At 49.4% G+C, this 18,502-nt stretch overlaps 1 protein-coding gene across 2 annotated transcripts; it reads right to left on the bottom strand.

Moving 5' to 3' along the window:
* Positions 1–471: 471 nt before the first annotated feature.
* LOC129336040 (lithostathine-like) lies at positions 472–18,204 on the bottom strand. 2 transcript variants are annotated; one of them, XM_054988999.1, is made up of 6 exons: positions 18,175–18,204; positions 17,015–17,093; positions 11,305–11,426; positions 9,860–10,006; positions 1,132–1,246; positions 472–783 (listed from the first exon to the last, which is right to left on the bottom strand). In XM_054988999.1, exons 2-6 carry the CDS (start codon positions 17,079–17,081, stop codon positions 713–715), a joined length of 522 nt encoding a protein of 173 aa, XP_054844974.1. In that variant the 5' UTR covers positions 17,082–17,093; positions 18,175–18,204; the 3' UTR covers positions 472–712. The 2 variants fall into 2 exon arrangements, with proteins under 2 accessions (XP_054844974.1, XP_054844973.1); XM_054988998.1 differs by lacking the exon at positions 18,175–18,204 and adding an exon at positions 17,344–17,430.
* Positions 18,205–18,502: the final 298 nt, after the last annotated feature.

The following is an 18,502-nucleotide window of genomic DNA, read 5'->3' as shown; positions in this document are numbered from 1 at the left end:
ATGTGGTTTTAAGTGGAACGTGGAGTGCAATTTTTTTGTTAACATTGTAAGCCACTGCGACTCCACGTCATGCAAAGGAAAGCAACTAAAACAAAAATGCTGGAAGACCATGAATAAATAAACGTGGCCTTTCTTTTAGGACCTTAAAGACAGACAATTACTTGCACCCAAGCGTTTATGGGCCAGCGTGCACTTGGAGAGGTCAGTCCTAGTCCAGGTATCTCCACATACGAAACCCAAAGAAATGCAGTAAGGCATCCCACCCATTACTTCCCTCTGTGTCCTACATGGGGTGTGCTTTTGTTGACTTTCGCACTGTAGGTGGCCCAGAGCAAGCAATGATTGTGGGTCCAGCGGCAAGTGGCAAGTGGCACCTTTTCACATTGGGCCACAGAACAAAGACCTGCCAGAGGGGCTCATGAAAGGAGCAGGAGTCCCCTCTCCTGGGGTGGAAGGAACGATCACAGAGGACCAGAGGCTTCTGGCAACCTTTATTGGCAAGCAAAGAAGGGCAGGAAAGGGAAGCCCCGTGACGTTCAGGCAGAGCTGAAGGGATCGGCATGCCTGAGGTGGAGACCAAGGCGGCCCCTGGTGAAGAGACGGTGCAGGTGGGGAAAGGTCTCTGTCCAGAAGGTGCAGGAGGGAACTCTTGCAGGTGTCACTTGCTTCCAAGTAGGCGCTGAGTTTCCCCTGCATACCCAGAGCGCCTGGACTAAGATGCTCTCCACTTGCAGAGAAAAGTTCTCCCGTAGCTGCAGGTGGCATCGTCCCAGTTCTTAAACCCTAAAAGGCAAACAAGGGTGAGTGAAACATCGGCTGAGAATGCGGACATGTCCCTCGCCACACAATTCAGCATGGCTTGAGGAAAGCAGGGGGAAGAGTGGGCTACAACACAGGAAACCGAATGCCAGCTTCGCAGCCAACCATGACCGGTGGGCAGCCCCACGCTCCTCAGAGGGATTCCTCCAGCGGCTCGGCCCTCCACAGCACCAGGGGTTGAGCTGTTTGCTCCACCCCCTCCTTTTCCTGCCTCCCCAAGAAGAAAGCAAGGCCCTCCCTTCATCCTGCCCCCATCACTGTAGAAATCCAGTCTCTGTTCCTCATGCCATAGGAGAGAATGTCCTTCCTGACCTGATCCAGGGGTGAGGACAACGCAGTTCTGCCGCCCGCCAATATTGTTGGGGGTTCCACCGAGCCAGTTGGTGTACGAGAACTGGGATCCATCCGTCCACCGCCAGCCACGGTACTGAGGGGCAGAGAAAGGGCATGTCAGTCAGTAGGGAGAGGGTGAGAGGCTATGTGTATTAGTTCTGGCTATTTTAAAAAGTGTAAGAATGGAAATATCTTCAAAGTGGTAAACCTAGCATTGTTAGATTGCATCCCACCTACAGCTTCTGTGCAGAAGGATATCTGTGCATGAATGCATGGCTTCCCAGTCTCCTCCTACGTACTACAGTCTGAGAGCCAAGCTACAGGTGACGCCTGACACAGGGTTGGGCACTTGTCAGCTTCCCTCAAGTTTTGATGGGAAATGTAGGCGTCCTGGTCTTGCAGCTTGGTTCTCCATTTAATTGACATTTACAGAGCGGCAGTCAATGGGAGGGAGAACATGCGGTCGGGAGGGGAGTGCAGGCGTCAGGCTGTTTCCCGGAGCCCCCCCTTCCCCTCGCGGTGTGTGTGTGTGGGGGGGGGGGTCTGTAAACTTCAATTAAGTGGAGAGCCAGGCTGTAACACCTACATTTCCCATCAAAACCTGAGGGAAGCTGACAAGTGTCCAACCTGTGTCAGGCGTCACTTGTAGCTTGGCTCTCAGAGGAAAGCTACCAAGTGACGCCTGAGACGAGGTGGAGACCAGTCACATCCCCAAAAGTTTTGATGGGAAGTGTAGGCGTCTTTTCTGACTACCGCAGTTCAGCTCCTTCCCAGCCACTGGGGGATGGAGCTTACCAAAGTAATTCACATAGTTTTTTAAAATATATATTTATTTAGTTTTTCAAATATAACAGTAACAAACAAAACATTAACAGTAAAACTTGGTTTCCAACAATTCACATAGTTAACAACAGCAGCGCTGGAGGGAGAGTGCCTGCATAGAGATGGCTAGTAGTCACAAAATATGCTTCTTCCAAGCAAAGGCCTGCTTCTGCCGGCCCAAGGGAGCCCCTGGCAGTTGCCGCCACTCCAAGCCCTTTCCACCGTCGTCGGCTGGCAAAGCTGCTGGAAGCTGGGACAGCTGGGAGCACTCCCGCAAGTGGCAGCACAGGAAGCCGTGCACCTACTTCGCCTCTCCCTGCAACTCTGCTGTTGTTAAATATGTGAGTTCCTTTAGTAAACTCCATCCCCCAGTGGCTGGGAAGGAGCTGAACTACAGTAGCCAGAAAAGACGCCTGCATTTCTCCCCCCAAACTTTCAAGGACCTGACTTGTGTCCATCTCATGTCACACATCACTTGTAGCTTGGCTCTGAGATGCCACCTCTCCAAGAGCACCCCTACCCGGGGAGCTGAGAGGAGATCTGTAGCACAAATGCCTGGATCGATCCTTGACAGCCGGTCCCAGGACAGGATCTCGAGGAGCAAGTGCCAGGGAAAGTCTGAGGCCCTGGAGCTGAATTCAGGGGGCTAAGGGCTGGGCTGAGTGCAAGGCCCTTTCCTCTTTGTTCCAGTTTGATCAACTTTTCAGTTCACTCAAAGGCGAGTACTGGTGCGGGACATCCCTCCTGGCAAACGCCTTGAAGGTTCCTCTACTAGCTAAGCAGGATTCTCTGGGGAAGAAAAGAGGGGTCGAGGGGCCGCCTTCTGGCTCTTGAGCAATGCACTCGAGAGGGCACAATAGACGTGGCAGGCTGGTTCTCAGTTCCCTAGAGGATCCTTTGAGGCATAACCCTGTACCACTCGTGCCACACGGCTGCACGGACTGTGGGAAATACCAGCTGCACTGCTCACAAAGGCAAGCAGCTATCCTAAGGGCTGGCTTGGAGGTGTCAGGTTCAGAATGCTTTCATGTATATCCTTGCCTAACCGACTCCATGTTTAATCCTTTCAGTGTTTAAGTGCTTTCTTCACAGGTGCCAAGGTTCCCAGGCAGCTATCTCACAGAGAAGGATTGTTTTGGCTACTGCTGTTCCACCAAGAACCGGCCTTGAAGAACTTTCGCTTTCCTAGCTTCAAAGGGGTTGTTTTGAGAACTATGGGGGGAGGTTGGGCCTGCTGGGCTCTGTTACTTTGTACCTCCTGCTTTGTCTGTCATTGGTAACAATGCATATGTACCATCCTGAATATTGTATTCAGGCCAGTGGACTATAATGAACTAATTCTTCAGTAAAAACCTTTTGGAAACAATGGACTGTTGTCTGATTGCAGAAGGTAGTCTGGAGTAAGGACATTATCTAGCCACAGCTCTGACATTTTGTTACCAATTATCTTTTCCAATGCCTAAGCCGGATCAAACGGACTCCAAAGCTGTCCCGCTCAGGGATCCTTTGTTTGACCCGTATGTCTCCCCTGGCTCCCAAGGATTGGAACCTCAAGGACCTGTACCAAAGGGAAACAGCTCCTCTGTTACTACGCTCTACACTCTCGCTCCCAGCAGTGCAGATACCCGGCCCAGAGCTACAGCCGAACCACTGTTTTCCGTACCCACTCCAGCGCAGTGGGGCGCGAGACCAAGGGAGACAAGGGAACGGAGGGCCAGTACGATGTTCACGCAAACACAGGTAGATAGTCGGCGCAGTTTGGAGTCGATACCCGAGCATGCCAGCAGCCAACCGTGGCTCTACTGGAACAGGACGACCGAACAAACGGAGTGGGAGACGTCCTGCCGTGGCGCCCTAAGATGGGATTATTCGGAGGTCACCCCGTGGTCGGGGCAACAAGAAGTAAGTGAGCACCAGTGGGTGCAGCTTCAAAGCAGAACGATTGCGATTGACTCTGGTATATAAGCAATCACTGGATTGGCGAAAGGGATCTTAGCTGCAAGGTCTCAAGAAGAACAAGAAGTAGAAGTACCCTTGCCTTGGCAACAGACGAAAGCCACGAGACCACATGCCGAAAATGTGCTGACCTCGCAGGCTACTGGGTATACAGAACAGGAGGAGGAAAATCCAGATAGAGTGCAAGTCCTGGAGACCAGACTAGCAAGCATGGAAGAAAGCTTAGCCCACGCAGTCCACCTGCTGTCTGTACTCGTGGTGGGGGATGGTGGATGTGAACCGCCAGCTGGTCTACCAGACATCAGCCAAAGTTTGTCAAATCTGCAAAATCTTTTGCCCCGTCCGGAGGGCCCAATCCAACCGTGGCCGCAACAGCCACCGGAAACGGGGGATTCTGACTCTGTAACTGGGGAAAGACCTTGTCCTGAAGACCCGTGTCCAGAAGAACCCCGTCCTGAACAGCCGATTATACCAGATGACAACGGAGCTGGCGGAGGAGGTGGAGAACCGTGTCCAGAAGACCCCCCTCCCGAATAGCCAATCATTCCTGCTGACAGTGGAACCGGAGGAGGGGGTGGGGAACCAGGACCACCACTGAGGCCCACTTCCCCTATAGTGCCTCCACCCATGACCCAAGTGGATCAGCCACCAAGCCTCCCGAGAGGTGATACACCACGAGTCATCCCTGGGACAAGCAGAATTGGAAGAGGTACTACTCCCAGGCCACACCAAACGCCGGGGCCGCGGGGGGCCATGGTGCCTCTCCAACCTATCTCTCCTCACCCATCCCCGTTCCAACCGGCACCCCAAGGGCCGATTCCCGCTCCTCTTTTACCAGCGCCCAGATTACCGACGCCTCGAGGCCCACCGCCGGTGCAGCCAGCACCCTTACGGCCAGCGCCGCTACAACCCATACCTGGAGGGCCTCCCCAGCCAGTCCCGGGATGGCCTCCCCCACAACAACCTCAACCTTATCCCCAGCAACCTCCGCCGCAGCTACCGCCAACACCGCGACAGCCTCCTTTACAACTCGCCCCGCTCGATGTCTACCCGATGCCAGCACCAGCTCCCAGGCAAGAACTTCCCATGGGTTGGGTTAAGCTGGAAGCTACGTTTGATGGAGATCCTTCCAAAATGGGATTTTTCCTTGTCCAAGCAGTACAGTTTTTCAATCAATGGGGACATTTGGAAGTGAAGCCAGTCAAATCGAACACCTGGGATCGAGACTTCAAGGCAAAGTGGCTGACTGGTATGTAGGACTTTATGATATTGGTGCCCCTGAGTTGAATACACTTCAAGGGCTAGTGGACGCGCTCCGAGCCCAATATGAAGATCCCCTAGAAGAAACTAGGGCCCGGACTGAATTGCAGTCTATTAGGCAAGGCAGCATGTCGGCTAGAGACTATGTTACAAAATTCCGACAGCTCGCTGCCAAATGCCCAAGGTGTGAGGAATCCACCAAAATCATTTTATTCAAACAGGGATTAAATCCTAAATTGTTGGATAGAGCTCTCATGCAAGATAACCCTCCTACGCTGTTAGGATGGATCCAGTTAACTTGCGAAGTAGAAAATCGCATGCTAGAAGTTCGTTTAGTGGAACAACATCAACAGCCCGCGGGCCAAAGGCGCTCCTCAGTTCTCGTTCGAGGAGGCCGAGGGGCTGGATACGCTACTCGCGGAGCGAGAGAAGCTAGATGGCAACAAGGTTTGTGCTTGCAGTGTGGCCAAAGTGGTCACTTTGCAGTGCAATGTCCGTACCCGCCTGTGCAAAGACCTCCGCTCCAACTAAGATGTCCAGCTCCCGCAACCTACTCGGCGCCACCGTGCCCAACACCGGTTCCCAGGTCAGCGAGGGGCAGAGGAGCTCCTCGGAAGAACCTCCCCGAGAGAGGGTTAGAGCTGGAGGAAGTTATGGAATATGATTCAACAGCTCTAACCGGGGAGGAGAATCCTGAGAGTCCCACTTCGGGAAACGAAATGGATCTGTTGTAAAAGGACCCAAACGGCAGATCGAACCTCAGTCCGTTCCTGCTTTGAACAGACCTCCCGGGTCCATACTTTTCATACCTGTAATATTAGTAAATCCAGATAGGAAAATGCACATCCGCGTGCAAGCACTGATAGATTCGGGCTGCTCAAGAGACATTATCGCTCCAGCCTTGGTGAATGGATTAGTGCTTCCTGTACAAGAATTGGAAACGCCCATCATTTTTGAGCAAATGGACGGCACTAATATGAACCCAGTCACTACTGAAACCACTCCGGTCGTAACCGGCATGGGGCATCATTGGGAAGTAAGATCGTTCGTCATTAGTGCCACTGCCAAATACCCCTTGATCCTGGGAAGCCGGTGATTGTGCGACCACAACCCCTATATAAACTGGACAGAAGGAAGCATCACATTCAGCCATAATGCCTGCAAAAGTCACCGTTGGGATAAAAATTGGGGTAACGATCCTACCCACAAAGAATCAGCTCTCCTAACTCAGGAAGAAATTAATCAAATACCCAAACAATATGGAGCCTACCTCCAAGCCTTCACAGAGGAAGAGGCCAATACTCTACCTCCACATAGGAGGACAGACTGTGCTGTAGAAATTTTACCGGGCGCCTCACTGCCTAAGGGCCGCCTGTATCCCATGAGCCCCAACGAAAGAGAAGAACTCCGCAAATTCATTGACACTAATCTCCAAAGAGGATTTATACGACCTGCGAACAGCCCACACGCTGCGCCAGTGCTCTTCGTCAAAAAGAAGGATGGGGGCTTAAGACTGTGCACTGATTTTCGGGGACTTAACGCTGTGTCATCCAGCAACGCATACCCCATCCCGCTCATCAGAGACCTTCTCAACGTCGTGGCTCAAGGTAAGATCTTTACGAAATTAGACTTAAAAGATGCCTACTTCCACGTTCGTATCAAAGCAGGGGATGAATGGAAAACCGTGTTTAATACGCCCCTCGGCCAGTTTGAATATTTAGTTATGCCGTTCGGCTTAGCTGGGGCCCCATCGGTTTTCATGTCCATGATCAATGAAGTATTACATGAATTTTTGTACAAAGGAGTGGTGGTTTACCTAGATGATGTCTTAATATATTCAGAATCTGAGGAGGAACACGTGGACCTTGTAAAAAGGGTTCTGACCACACTAATGTGTAACAAACTGCCCATCAAACTATCAAAATGTGAATTTCACCAAACAGAACTCACTTATTTGGGCTACTGCATCTCCAAAGATGGTTTAAAAATGGATCCGGGCAAAGTACAAGCAATCCAAAGTTGGCAAACTCCTGCTACTCGCAAGGAACTACAATCCTTTTTAGGTTTCGCCAACTTCTATAGGGAATTCATTGCCAACTTTGCTCAACTTACACTCCCCCTAACCGAACTGTTAAAAACTAAAGACAAGGGGGACAATGCCAAAAAGCCCAGTGCCAAATTGCCCTGGACACGAGAATGCCAAGAGGCATTCGATCTCCTCAAAATGCAGTTTGTTTCCGAACCCGCCCTCCAACACCCCGATGAAAATCGCCCCTTTGTAGTGCAAGTCGATGCCAGCAACACCGCGATTGGGGGCGTACTTTTGCAAAAAGGGGAGGATGGAAAACTCAAGCCCTGTGCCTTCCTATCCCGGAAGTTTTCTGAAGCGGAGAGAAATTGGAACGTGTGGGAAAAGGAGGCTTTTGCTGTAAAGGCAGCCCTCACTACCTGGAGGCATTGGTTAGAGGGAGCCCGTCACCCATTCGAGGTTTGGACGGACCATAAGAATTTGGAAGCCCTCCGCAGCCCTCGGAGGCTAAATGCTAAACAGCTGCACTGGGCAGAATACTTTTCCAAATTCAATTTCACTTTAAACTTCTTGCCAGGCAAAACGAACTTTCTTGCTGATGCCCTATCACGCATGCCCCAACACAAAAGCAAAAGGGAGGAGACTATAGACACCGTCTTTTCCCCTACGCAATTAGGGGGTGTGGTAACAACGCGCAGTCGCACTGCTCATCCCCCTCAACCCGATCAGGGATGGAGGTTAAAGCTGAAAGCTGAAGTGGAAAAGGAGGGGGGAAAGGTGCCCAAAGACAAACTGCAACAATCGAAACAAGGAGAATGGCTTTGGGGGGACCGCTTTTATGTTCCCGACAGTTTAAGAAAAGAAGTCTTGCAGCGCTGTCACGATGCCCCTACAGCAGGACACTATGGTTACTTAAAAACACTTCATTTAGTACAACGCCAATTTTGGTGGCCAGGCATGCGTAAGGACATTTCCCAATATGTAGCATCCTGTCCCATTTGCCTCAGTGCCAAATCATGCAAGGGCAAACCTCCCGGATTATTACAACCGCTAGAAACACCAAGCAGACCATGGGAAGTAATATCCATGGACTTTATCACTGATTTACCCCCCTCCAAAGGTCACAACTGTATTCTGGTCGTAGTGGATTTATTCTCCAAGCAAGCACACTTTATACCTTGCACCACTATACCTTCAGCTAGAAAACTGGCGGATATTTTTCTGAAACACATTGTAAAATTACATTCTTTTCCGTCTAAGGTGATCTCGGATCGCGGCAGACAATTCATTGCCAACTTCTGGCGGGAGCTTTTACAAATGCTAGATATTGAACAAGGTCTAAGTTCAAGTCATCATCCGCAAACCGACGGGCAGTTGGAAAAAACTAATCAAATCCTAGAACAGTTTCTTCGCTGCTATATCAATTTCCAACAAGATAATTGGGTCGATTTACTCCCCCTGGCAGAATTCTCTTACAATAACAGCGTGCACGCCTCAACAGGAGAAACTCCATTCAAAGTCGTTTATGGCTTCCACTTCAATCCCTTCCCGTTCAAAGCGCTCCCCCCTCCTACTGCAACTTCCAGAGACGTAACGGAATGGTGGGGGGAAGCTGCTCACCAATGGACTCAAATTAAAAAACATCTCGACAAAGCCAAAGAGGATTACAAACGATACGCCGACCGCCACCGTGCGGCTGATTGGGATTTACAACCCGGCGACCTTGTTTATCTTTCCACGAAAAATCTGAAAGTGACTCAAACCAGCCGTAAGCTTGCGTTAAAATTTCTTGGACCCTTTCCTATTCGTAAAGTAATCAACAAAGTGACTGTTGCTTTGGATTTACCAAAAAATTTGCGCCACGTACACGATACTTTTCATGTTAGTCTGTTAAAAAAAGCTCCTCCTGCAGACCAGTGGCACACCCGTGCCCCTCCCATTCCAACATTGATTGATGATCAAACTCATTACGAAGTACAACAAATTTTGGACTCTAAATTAAAAAGAAATCAGCTATTTTATCTCATCAGGTGGAAAGACTTTGACTCTGGGTTTGATGAGTGGGTGAATTCTGTACATGTTCATGCTCCTAGATTAGTTAATGCGTTCCATTCTCGCTACCCCCATAAGCCTGGGGGGGGCATCTTAGAGGGGGCAGAATGTCAGGTTCAGAATGCTTTCATGTATATCCTTGCCTAACCGACTCCATGTTTAATCCTTTCAGTGTTTAAGTGCTTTCTTCACAGGTGCCAAGGTTCCCAGGCAGCTATATCACAGAGAAGGATTGTTTTGGCTACTGCTGTTCCACCAAGAACCGGCCTTGAAGAACTTTCGCTTTCCTGGTTTCAAAGGGGTTGTTTTGAGAACTGTGGGGGGAGGTTGGGCCTGCTGAGATCTGTTACTTTGTACCTCCTGCTTTGCCTGTCATTGGTAACAATGCATATGTACCATCCTGAATATTGTATTCAGGCCAGTGGATTATAATGAACTAATTCTTCAGTAAAAACCTTTTGGAAACAATGGACTGTTGTCTGATTGCAGAAGGTAGTCTGGAGTAAGGACATTATCTAGCCTCAGCTCTGACAGGAGGAAGGCCTGAGGCTGGGAGTAAGTTCTGGAGAACGAGCAGCAAGTTCTCACCATGTCTGAGTTCTGGCTCCGGCGCAGGCCAATCCACACCTCACTCCTGGCCCGGTTTGCCTGAGACACGTAACCACCAACCTCCCTCATCTGAGTGTCGCTCGTGATGGAGGCCAGGTGACCGCCGTTCCTGTTCTGACATACGGCCTGTTGGAGAGAAACACCTGCTCAGAAGGGTCTTCCTTCATGAAGTTGCCAACCACCTCTAGGGAAATTCCTGGATACTTTGAGAATGGACTTTGGGGATGGTGGGGTCTGGGGAGGGAAAGGACCTCAGCAATGTGTAAAGCCAGATAGCCCCCCCTCCAAAGCAGCCATTTTCTCCAGGGGAGCTGAACTCTGTGGTGTGGAGATCAGTTGTAATTTCATGAGGTCTCCAGCCACCACCTGGAAGCTGGCAACCCTAACAGTCACTAAGTTGTGCGTTCCAGAGATACCACAGGAGGATGTGGAGAAACTGAGCCCAGGCCAACGAACCTGGAACAGACAATGGAGTTACACACTGTGCATACAACTGCCAGTTACCTTCTGAATGGCCAGTTTGGTGTAGGGGTTAAGAGCGGCAGGACTCTAATCTGGAGAGCCAGGTTGGATTCCCCACTTCTCTGCTTGAAGCCAGCTGGATGATCCTGGGTCAGTCACAGCTCTCTCAGAGCTCTCTCAGCCCCACCCACCTCACAGGGTGATTGTCATGAGGATAGAATCACAGAATCATCGGGTTGGAAGGGACCTCCAGGTTCATCTAGTCCAACCCACTGCACAGTGCAGGAAATTCACAACTACCTCCCCTTCCCCTACACACCCCCAGTGACCCTTGCTCCATGCCCAGAAGATAGCAAAACACTGCCAGGATCCCTAGCCAAACCGGGCTGGGGAAAATCGCTACCTGACCCCAAAGTAGTGATTGGCATTACCCTGAGCAAGTAAGAAGGGGGGATAATAATAACACATTTTGTAAAACGCTCTGAGTGGGCACTAAGTTGTCCTGAAGGGCGGTACATAAACTGAATGTTGTTGTTGTTGTTTCGTGCAGGCATGGCAGATGGCCTTTAGGGTGGGATGAATCCTGAACTCACCCACCAGTTCTCCCTCTGAGCAGACTTGCACCACATCGCGATTTGGGGCAGGGCACAAACGTTCACATCCAGTGTACTTGGGCACCTCGCCCTTCCCTAGCAGTGGCCTTGACAACAAGACCAGCTGGTGCCCACAGCGTCTCCATAGGAGTGGAAGGAAAGGAGACGTTCACACAGGCAGAACTGCGGCAGCTGCTGGATCCAAAAACAGCATGAAGAGCAGATGCTGCTTCATGGCGCTGCAGAAATGCTCCAGGTTGTTTTGCATTCAGGGCTACTGGACCCATCCGGGAGGGTAATTGGCCTCCTTCCCGCCCTCTGATCACTCACCACTGACTGCTTTGGCCTCTGGCCATTGCTGTAACTCACCTCGGCATCCTCAAAGAGCATCAGATGCTCATAGAACTCGTAGCAAAACCACCCCCGGCCATCATTGAAGGAGTAAGCGCCTGCGGGACAGCGAGACTTGGGCTCTGTTTGGGCTTGTGAAACTACAAGAAAGGAGAGAGCAACGATGCAGAAAGGAAGCATTGCCTGGCCAAGGGGCTCCTCTTCCGTGAACGCTACGAGATGATTGCTGTCTGCCTGGCCTCACATTCCTGCTGTCCAGAAATGGCGGGTCTTCTGAGAACATTCTTGGCATGAACGGTAACCTGCGGGGTCTGGAAGACACAGCTGAGAGGAAGCAAGCAAGGTACTGCCCACCCTCTGGCCCCTTCTGTGTAAAACAATGCCTGCGGCTGAAGCCACCATCACAGATGGGATCTCCAGCTCCTACTCATCTTCCTGTTGCATCAGGAGCTTTTGGAAGCAGCATTTCCACCCAAACCAGCCTTGGAAAAGCCATTTCCCTGGTGTGTGCTCAGCTCACCTGGCCACCATGTACTCTCCCCATTGTCCGGGTGACTGGAGGGCGAGAATGAGAGCAAACCCAGAATCCCCCTGAAGTTGCATATTGCGGTGGGAAGAAGGCAAGACCGGCAGGCTTTTAGCATCATTTCTCACCGAGAAACCCCGCATAGCTGAGATTCGTGAAAGGTAATATGGAAATGAATGTTTTTAGTCTTTAAGGTGCCCCGGGCTTTTATTTTATTTGGCAACAATAGACTAATATGGCTACCCCTTGGCAAGCCTTCCAAAGAGCCTAAAGAGAATTTCCAAATAACAACAACTTCAGATGAAGGGAGCTTTGGCTCTGGATTGCCAGTTCTGGGTTGGGAAATATCTGAAGATTTGGGGGGTAGAGACTGGGGAGGGTGAGGTCTGGGGAAGGAAAGAGAGGGCCTTCCCGGGGAATAATGCCATAGAGTCCACGCTCCAAAGTAGCCACTTTCTCGTGGGGAACTGAACTCTGTCATCTGGAGATCGTTTGGAATTCTGGGAGATCCCCAGGCCACACCTGGTGGTTGGCAACCCAACAGATGACATTCAATCATGTTAAGTGTGTTATGTGCCGTCAAGTCACCTCCACCCTATGGCGACCCTATGAATGAAAGACCTCCAAAATGTCCTATCATTGACAGACTTGCTCAGATCTGGCAAACTGGAGGACGGGGCTTCTTTTATTGAGTCAAACCAACTTGGTTTAGGTCTTCTTCTTTTCTTACTGCCTTCCACTTTTCCTAGCATTATTGACTTTTCCAGAGAATCTTGGCTTCTCGTGATGTGACCAAAGTATGATAGCCTCAGTTTTGTCATTTTAGCTCCAAGGGAGAATGTAGACTTGATGTTAACTAGTACCCACTTATTTGTTCAGTATCTGATATTTTTAACCTGCCTTTCCTCCAAGAAGTTCAGAGCAGGGTGCCTGGTTCTACTACCTTCCACATTTTACCCTCACATCAGTCCTGTGAGGTAGGTTAGGCTAAGTATGTGTGACTGGCCCAGGGTCACCCAGCAAGCGTCCATGGCAGAGCAGGAATTCGAACCTGGGTCTTCCCGAACACTTTTAACATTATACCACATTGCTAGTTATGGCATTTCACGCTTGAAGCCTGTCCAAATAATTTTAAAAAATCAAAAGATGCCAATAAGTCCAAAAGATCCAATTTTTAGCATTTGAGTTAAAATTCAGAACGTGACTATAGATTTTGTTTTTAAAATTCTCCTTCAAAAATTTGAATGGTGAAATTAGAAAATGTGCCAAACTTAAGCGTACTAGCAAAGATTGGTTCCAACTTTCTCCTGGCTTTTCTTCTCTGGGTTCATTGCTGAAACGCTGTGGCCGCCTCTTCCCTTACTGGTGACCCATCCTCCTGCCAAGAGGCTCCCTCTGCCCAGGGTAGGGTTGCCAGCCTCCAGGTAGTGGCTGGAGATCTCCCGGAATGACAACTGGTCTCCAGGCCACAGAGATCAGTTCACCTGGAGAAAATGGCCACTTTGGGGGGTGGACTGTATGGAATTATGCCATGCCAAGGTCCTTTCCCTCCCCAAACCCCGCTTTCTCCAGGTTTCACCCTTCAGATCTCCAGGAATTTCCCAACTTGGAGCTGGCAACCCTAGCCCAGGGAATCCCACATGCCTCTGGCTAAACATGTCATTTCACCCCCACTGCCGCAATTGTGGCACCTACCTCTGCCCCCCTCTCCCCGCTTCCCATTCTGCATGTGTTTCACCACCTTCTGCTCAGACCGGAGGCACCTTTGTGTGTATGGATGAAGCTATTTATCTTGTGCAAATGGACAAACAGGCTTATGCTGCCGTCACACGGCCTGGGATTGCACTGTGAGATCTCGCACATTCTTTTTAAAAAGGGTTTCCAGAGAGCAGAGCCCTTTTTCTCTGTTTAATTATTATGCTCATAGCATCCCCATGTGTCCAAAGTGTGGACTTCAGGCCCTGACATTGTCTGTTGGTGCAACTCTGCCACAAAGGCACCATTTATAAATCATTAACTACAGACTGAGAGCCAAGCTACAAGTGACACCTGACACAAGTTGGACACTTGTCAGTTGCCCTCAAGTGTTGATTGGAAATGGAGGCATCCTGGTCTTGCAGCTTGGTTTTCCATTTAATTGAAGTTTACAGAGCGGCAGTCTATGAGAGGGAGAACATGCAGTTGGGAGGGGAGTGCAGGCGTCGGGCTCTCACCAGGCGCCCTCCTTCCCCTCCACTGAGTGTGTGTGTGGGTGGGGGGGTCCTCTAAACATCAACTAAATGGAGAGCCGAGCTGTAAGACTAGAACGCCTACATTTCCCATCAAAACTTGAGGGAAGCTGACAAGTGTCCAACTCATAACAATGCAAAAAAGGCTGCCCCCACGTAATTTGCAAATTAAAGGAAAGGAAACTCCACGGGGGTTATAGTCAGTACTATATACAGTACAGCATGTAAACTCTCAAAAAATAATTTAATCACTGTTAAACTTTTACAAATAACCAAAGTTACAACGTTCAATGTATATTTACACAGTTTCACTATCACAGTATTCAGAACAACATTCAAAGTATCCAGAATGAACCTGCAAAGTAAATTAACCCGTGTCCCAGTGACGTATCTTCTTGAAAGTCACACAAGAACCAATGTCCTCTTTGTAGTCAGTTGAAATGGGATGTCACAATGAAATGACTGCGGGGATAAATTATTCCTCCAAACTTGTTCCAACGCAAGTTACTTGTCCTAAACGGAAAAAAAAAAGAGACACGCCCAATCTGGGGCCGGCTGAAGCTCAGATTTCATCAATGCCTCATCAGGAGCGTCAGTCTCCGTGGTGTTCTATTCTTACAACATGCGTTTAAACATCTGTAAACACAAATACCTTTATGTAGCCAAACCTTCTACTCACATTCCATGACTTCAGTATGAAAATAAACGTACTCACTCATGCGTGCACCTCTTAGTGTTCCCAATCGCAGTGAATCTGAGAGCCAAACTAAAAGTGACGTCTTACACAGGTTGGACACTAGTCGGCTTCCCTCAAGTTTTGATGGGAAATGTAGGCATCCTGGTCTTGCAGCTGTAATGGAGAGCCAAGCTGTAAAACCAGGGCGCCTACATTTCCCATCAAAACTTGAGGGAAGCCGACTAGTGTCCAACCTGTATAAGACGTCACTTGTAGTTTGGCTCTTACACTTCCCACTGGTAACGTACGGCGGCCGTATCTTCTCAGGCGTGTCCTTGAGGCTAGTAGTTTTCCTAAAACCACACAGTGGTCGTTGTTCACAGCCCCTAATATCCTGAACCACAGTCCAGTGTCGATCCACTATCTTCTTAATGGGGTTGGCAAGTGGTGTATAGTCTAACGCCCACTTGATGCTGCCCACAGTGTCCCGGGTTTTACTCTGGAACAACCCTGTCCGATCTACTTTCTTGACACGCTGGAACACAGCATCAAGGGTTCTTTGGGGATAATTCCTATTAAGGAAATGACGATACAAGGTCTTTCCATCCCTTAAGAAGTCCTGGAGGTTAGAGGAATTCCTTTTAATACGCAGTAGCTGCCCATATGGGATGTTCTCTTTCAGATGTCTAGGATGAAAGGAATGGAAATGCAGATACGAATTGTGGTCCGTGGGTTTCGTGAACGTTCTCACCTTAACCTTATTGGAGGGGTCCCTATACGTGACCACATCCAGAAAGTCAATGTGTCCTTTAGCAAATCGCCAGGTGTACTGAACCTTAGGGTCCCTATCGTTTAACCACTTACAAAATGGTTCTACCTGATCCTCTCCACAAAATAAGAAATAAAGGTCGTCAATGTACCTCCTGTAAAAGGTGATACATCTCAGTGTTAGAACCTCTGGCCATCCTCTTGGATGTGATTTTGCAACCATCAGTTCGGAAAATTGACGCTTTATTATGTGACACCAAGGATTTCATCAGGCAGGTAGAGGGTTTTCCTTTAGAACAGGATGTTGTTTTTTTAACAATGGATGTGAATTCACTATATATAATTATTCCACATGAGGCAGTGAGAGAGGTGGTAGAGGATTCTCTCAGGGATAATATGGACAGTTGCCCCCTATCCACACCGCTTCTATTACAGATGTTGGATTTAGTATTAGAGAAAAATTATTTTAAATTTCAGGAACAATTCTATTTCCAAAGGAGCGGTGTGGCTATGGGTTGTTCAGCTGCACCGTCCATTGCTAATCTTTTCATGGCATGGTGGGAAAAGACCTTTATTATGAGCGAGACAAACCCTTTTAGGAAATGTATCACTGCATTGAGTGTGATCATGAGAGCAACTCTCTTCGGGTTGCCGTTTTGGAAGTAGTACAAAGGGACCAGGTAGCTCTTTTACGCAGGGAGGCTTTTTGGATCATTCGCTTGCACACTGTGAAACCTCAGGGGTTAAACAATGAGCTGGTGTTGAATTGCTTTCTTTAGTTTTTGTTTAGCAGCAGGAAGCGGCGGTTACTTTAAAGCTTAGGGTATGAGCTAAGTGGGTGGTCTTTAAGAGCATTGGGTTGGATTCACACTGGGCGCGCCTGAGAAGATACGGCCGCCGTACGTTACCAGTGGGAAGTTTAAGATTCACTGCGATTGGGAATACTAAGAGGTGCACGCATGAATGTTTAAACGCATGTTGTAAGAATAGAACACCACGGAGACTGACGCTCCTGATGAGGCATTGATGAAATCTGAGCTTCAGCTGGCCCCAGATTGGGCGTGTCTCTTTCTTTTTTCCGTTTAGGACAAGTAGCTTGCGTTGGAACAAGTTTGGAGGAATAATTTATCCCCGCAGTCATTTCATTGTGGCATCCCATTTCAACTGACTACAAAGAGGACATTGGTTCTTGTGTGACTTTCAAGAAGATACGTCACTGGGACACGGGTTAATTTACTTTGCAGGTTCATTCTGGATACTTTGAATGTTGTTCTGAATACTGTGATAGTGAAACTGTGTAAATATACATTGAACGTTGTAACTTCGGTTATTTGTAAAAGTTTAACAGTGATTAAATTATTTTTTGAGAGTTTACATGCTGTACTGTATAAAGTGTCCAACTCATGTCAGGCGTCACTTGTAGCTTGGCTCTATCTGGAGTCAGGAATCTCAGGGCGGTGCGTTGTGCACAATCAGCCCAGGAACACCCTCCGGCCACCCAACGCTAAAGGAGATGCTGGCATGCCTTACCTTCTGCCCAGGAGCTGGAAAGGAGGCTGCCGAGAAGGCAAAAGAGCAGGCTGGCAAAGCGGGTCATCTTGACTGTACCCTATGGAGAGACAAGGGGGGAGGGTGAAGAGGGTCTTTGGAGTCCCCCTGGCCCAGCTGCCTCTCTACTGCTTTCCTCTACTGGAGGGGGCATTCATCTCTGCAGCCTGGCTTCCTTGCTGCCCACCCCTGCCTTTACACGTGAGCATACTCTTCTTTACCACTGCAGCTGCCCCTTGCTTTGCATTTGGGGGCGGGGGGAGAGGGGTGAGGATTTTTCTCTCTGAATACTAGATAGGCAAGAGCCCCACCTGGCCACAGCCACTTTTTGAAAACACTTGGTTGGCACTGAATAAGGTGTTGGAGGGCACGGCGGCACTCATGGGAACCACGCTTAGAGCCTTTGCTGTACACCAGTAAGCAGATCCTCCAAGCACAGGGTTCTGCTGAGGAAGATAAACAATCTTCAGGAAATGGTGTGTGTAGTTAATAGTGTCCTTTTAAAGCAGTGATCGTCACTCAGGGGCCACCTGTGCCTGTGTTGCCATCTATGGCGTTCCGCACTGTGCCACCTGCCCCATGTTCCAGGAAAGTGTGCAACACCATTGCTTGGTGGTTGGCAGGGAGGGACTGGACAGTGCCTCCCTGAGCCATGACTTGATCTTCTCTTACAAGCCTGTCCTTCTCCGTGGCCTCTGCATTTTTATCCCTGCAACCAGCTGCTGCCAGGCTGCGAGGAGAGTAAAACCAGCCCTGCTGCCAAGGCAGTCACGCAGGAAAGGAGCAAGCGGGCCAACGGTGGGGTGGGGGTGGTTTTACTCCCTAGCGTGGAGCCTCCCTTCAGAACACGCGTGGCCCGACCTGAGCAGGTTTCTGGAGGGGAGTGCCGGAGTGCCCTTTACTGCCACCTCTCTGCCACCTCTCTGCCTCTTGCAGCTGCTGGCCAGATCCACGGGAACGGGCTCTGCAGGGGACAGTCAGGTGCTTCCCCCATCCTTCCCCCTGCAGGGCCTTCTGCACTAGCAGTGTGGCTCTTTGGACTGATGGCGACTGCAAATGTGACTCTTTGCAAGCGATGGAGCGAGTGCTCTTTTGATTCTCAAAACCCAGCGAAAAGAAAGAAATGCAAGAAATGGTCTTACCTAGGAATGGCAGCCTGTTCCAAGGGTGACGTCCTCTGTGCAGTCCATGGGGGAGTTTTATGCTTATAGAAGTGGGAGTGTTGCGGAATATTAACACCTGTGGGGGAAGCATTTCTTTCAAAACACATGTGGAAAACAGCAATATCTTGTTTGTTCAAAAGGAAGTGATTAACCACTAAACCACAGGTGTGTGTTGAGAAACTGTTCTCTTCATTAGCCTTGTACAGGGTAACAGAAGAGTGGACAGAGCTTGATTTATTCCATGTGTCAAGTGAAAACCTTGCACCTCAGCCAAAAATCGCTCAATGCTGTCTTTCAAGACTTGTAT

This window comes from Eublepharis macularius, chromosome 9, assembly GCF_028583425.1.
Source record: "Eublepharis macularius isolate TG4126 chromosome 9, MPM_Emac_v1.0, whole genome shotgun sequence".
NCBI classification, from domain to species: domain Eukaryota; kingdom Metazoa; phylum Chordata; class Lepidosauria; order Squamata; family Eublepharidae; genus Eublepharis; species Eublepharis macularius.
This window is presented reverse-complemented; position numbering and strand designations above follow the sequence as displayed.

Coding starts and splice junctions, on each gene's coding strand:
- LOC129336040 (XM_054988998.1), bottom strand. CDS start 17,415: ATGAGTGCCGCCGTGCCCTCCAACACCTTATTCAGTGCCAACCAAGTG. Junction 10,007..11,304: donor TGCTCTTTGAGGATGCCGAG/GTGAGTTACAGC, acceptor TCTCTCCAACAG/GCCGTATGTCAGAACAGGAA. Junction 784..1,131: donor TGTCCTCACCCCTGGATCAG/GTCAGGAAGGAC, acceptor TTTGCCTTTTAG/GGTTTAAGAACTGGGACGAT.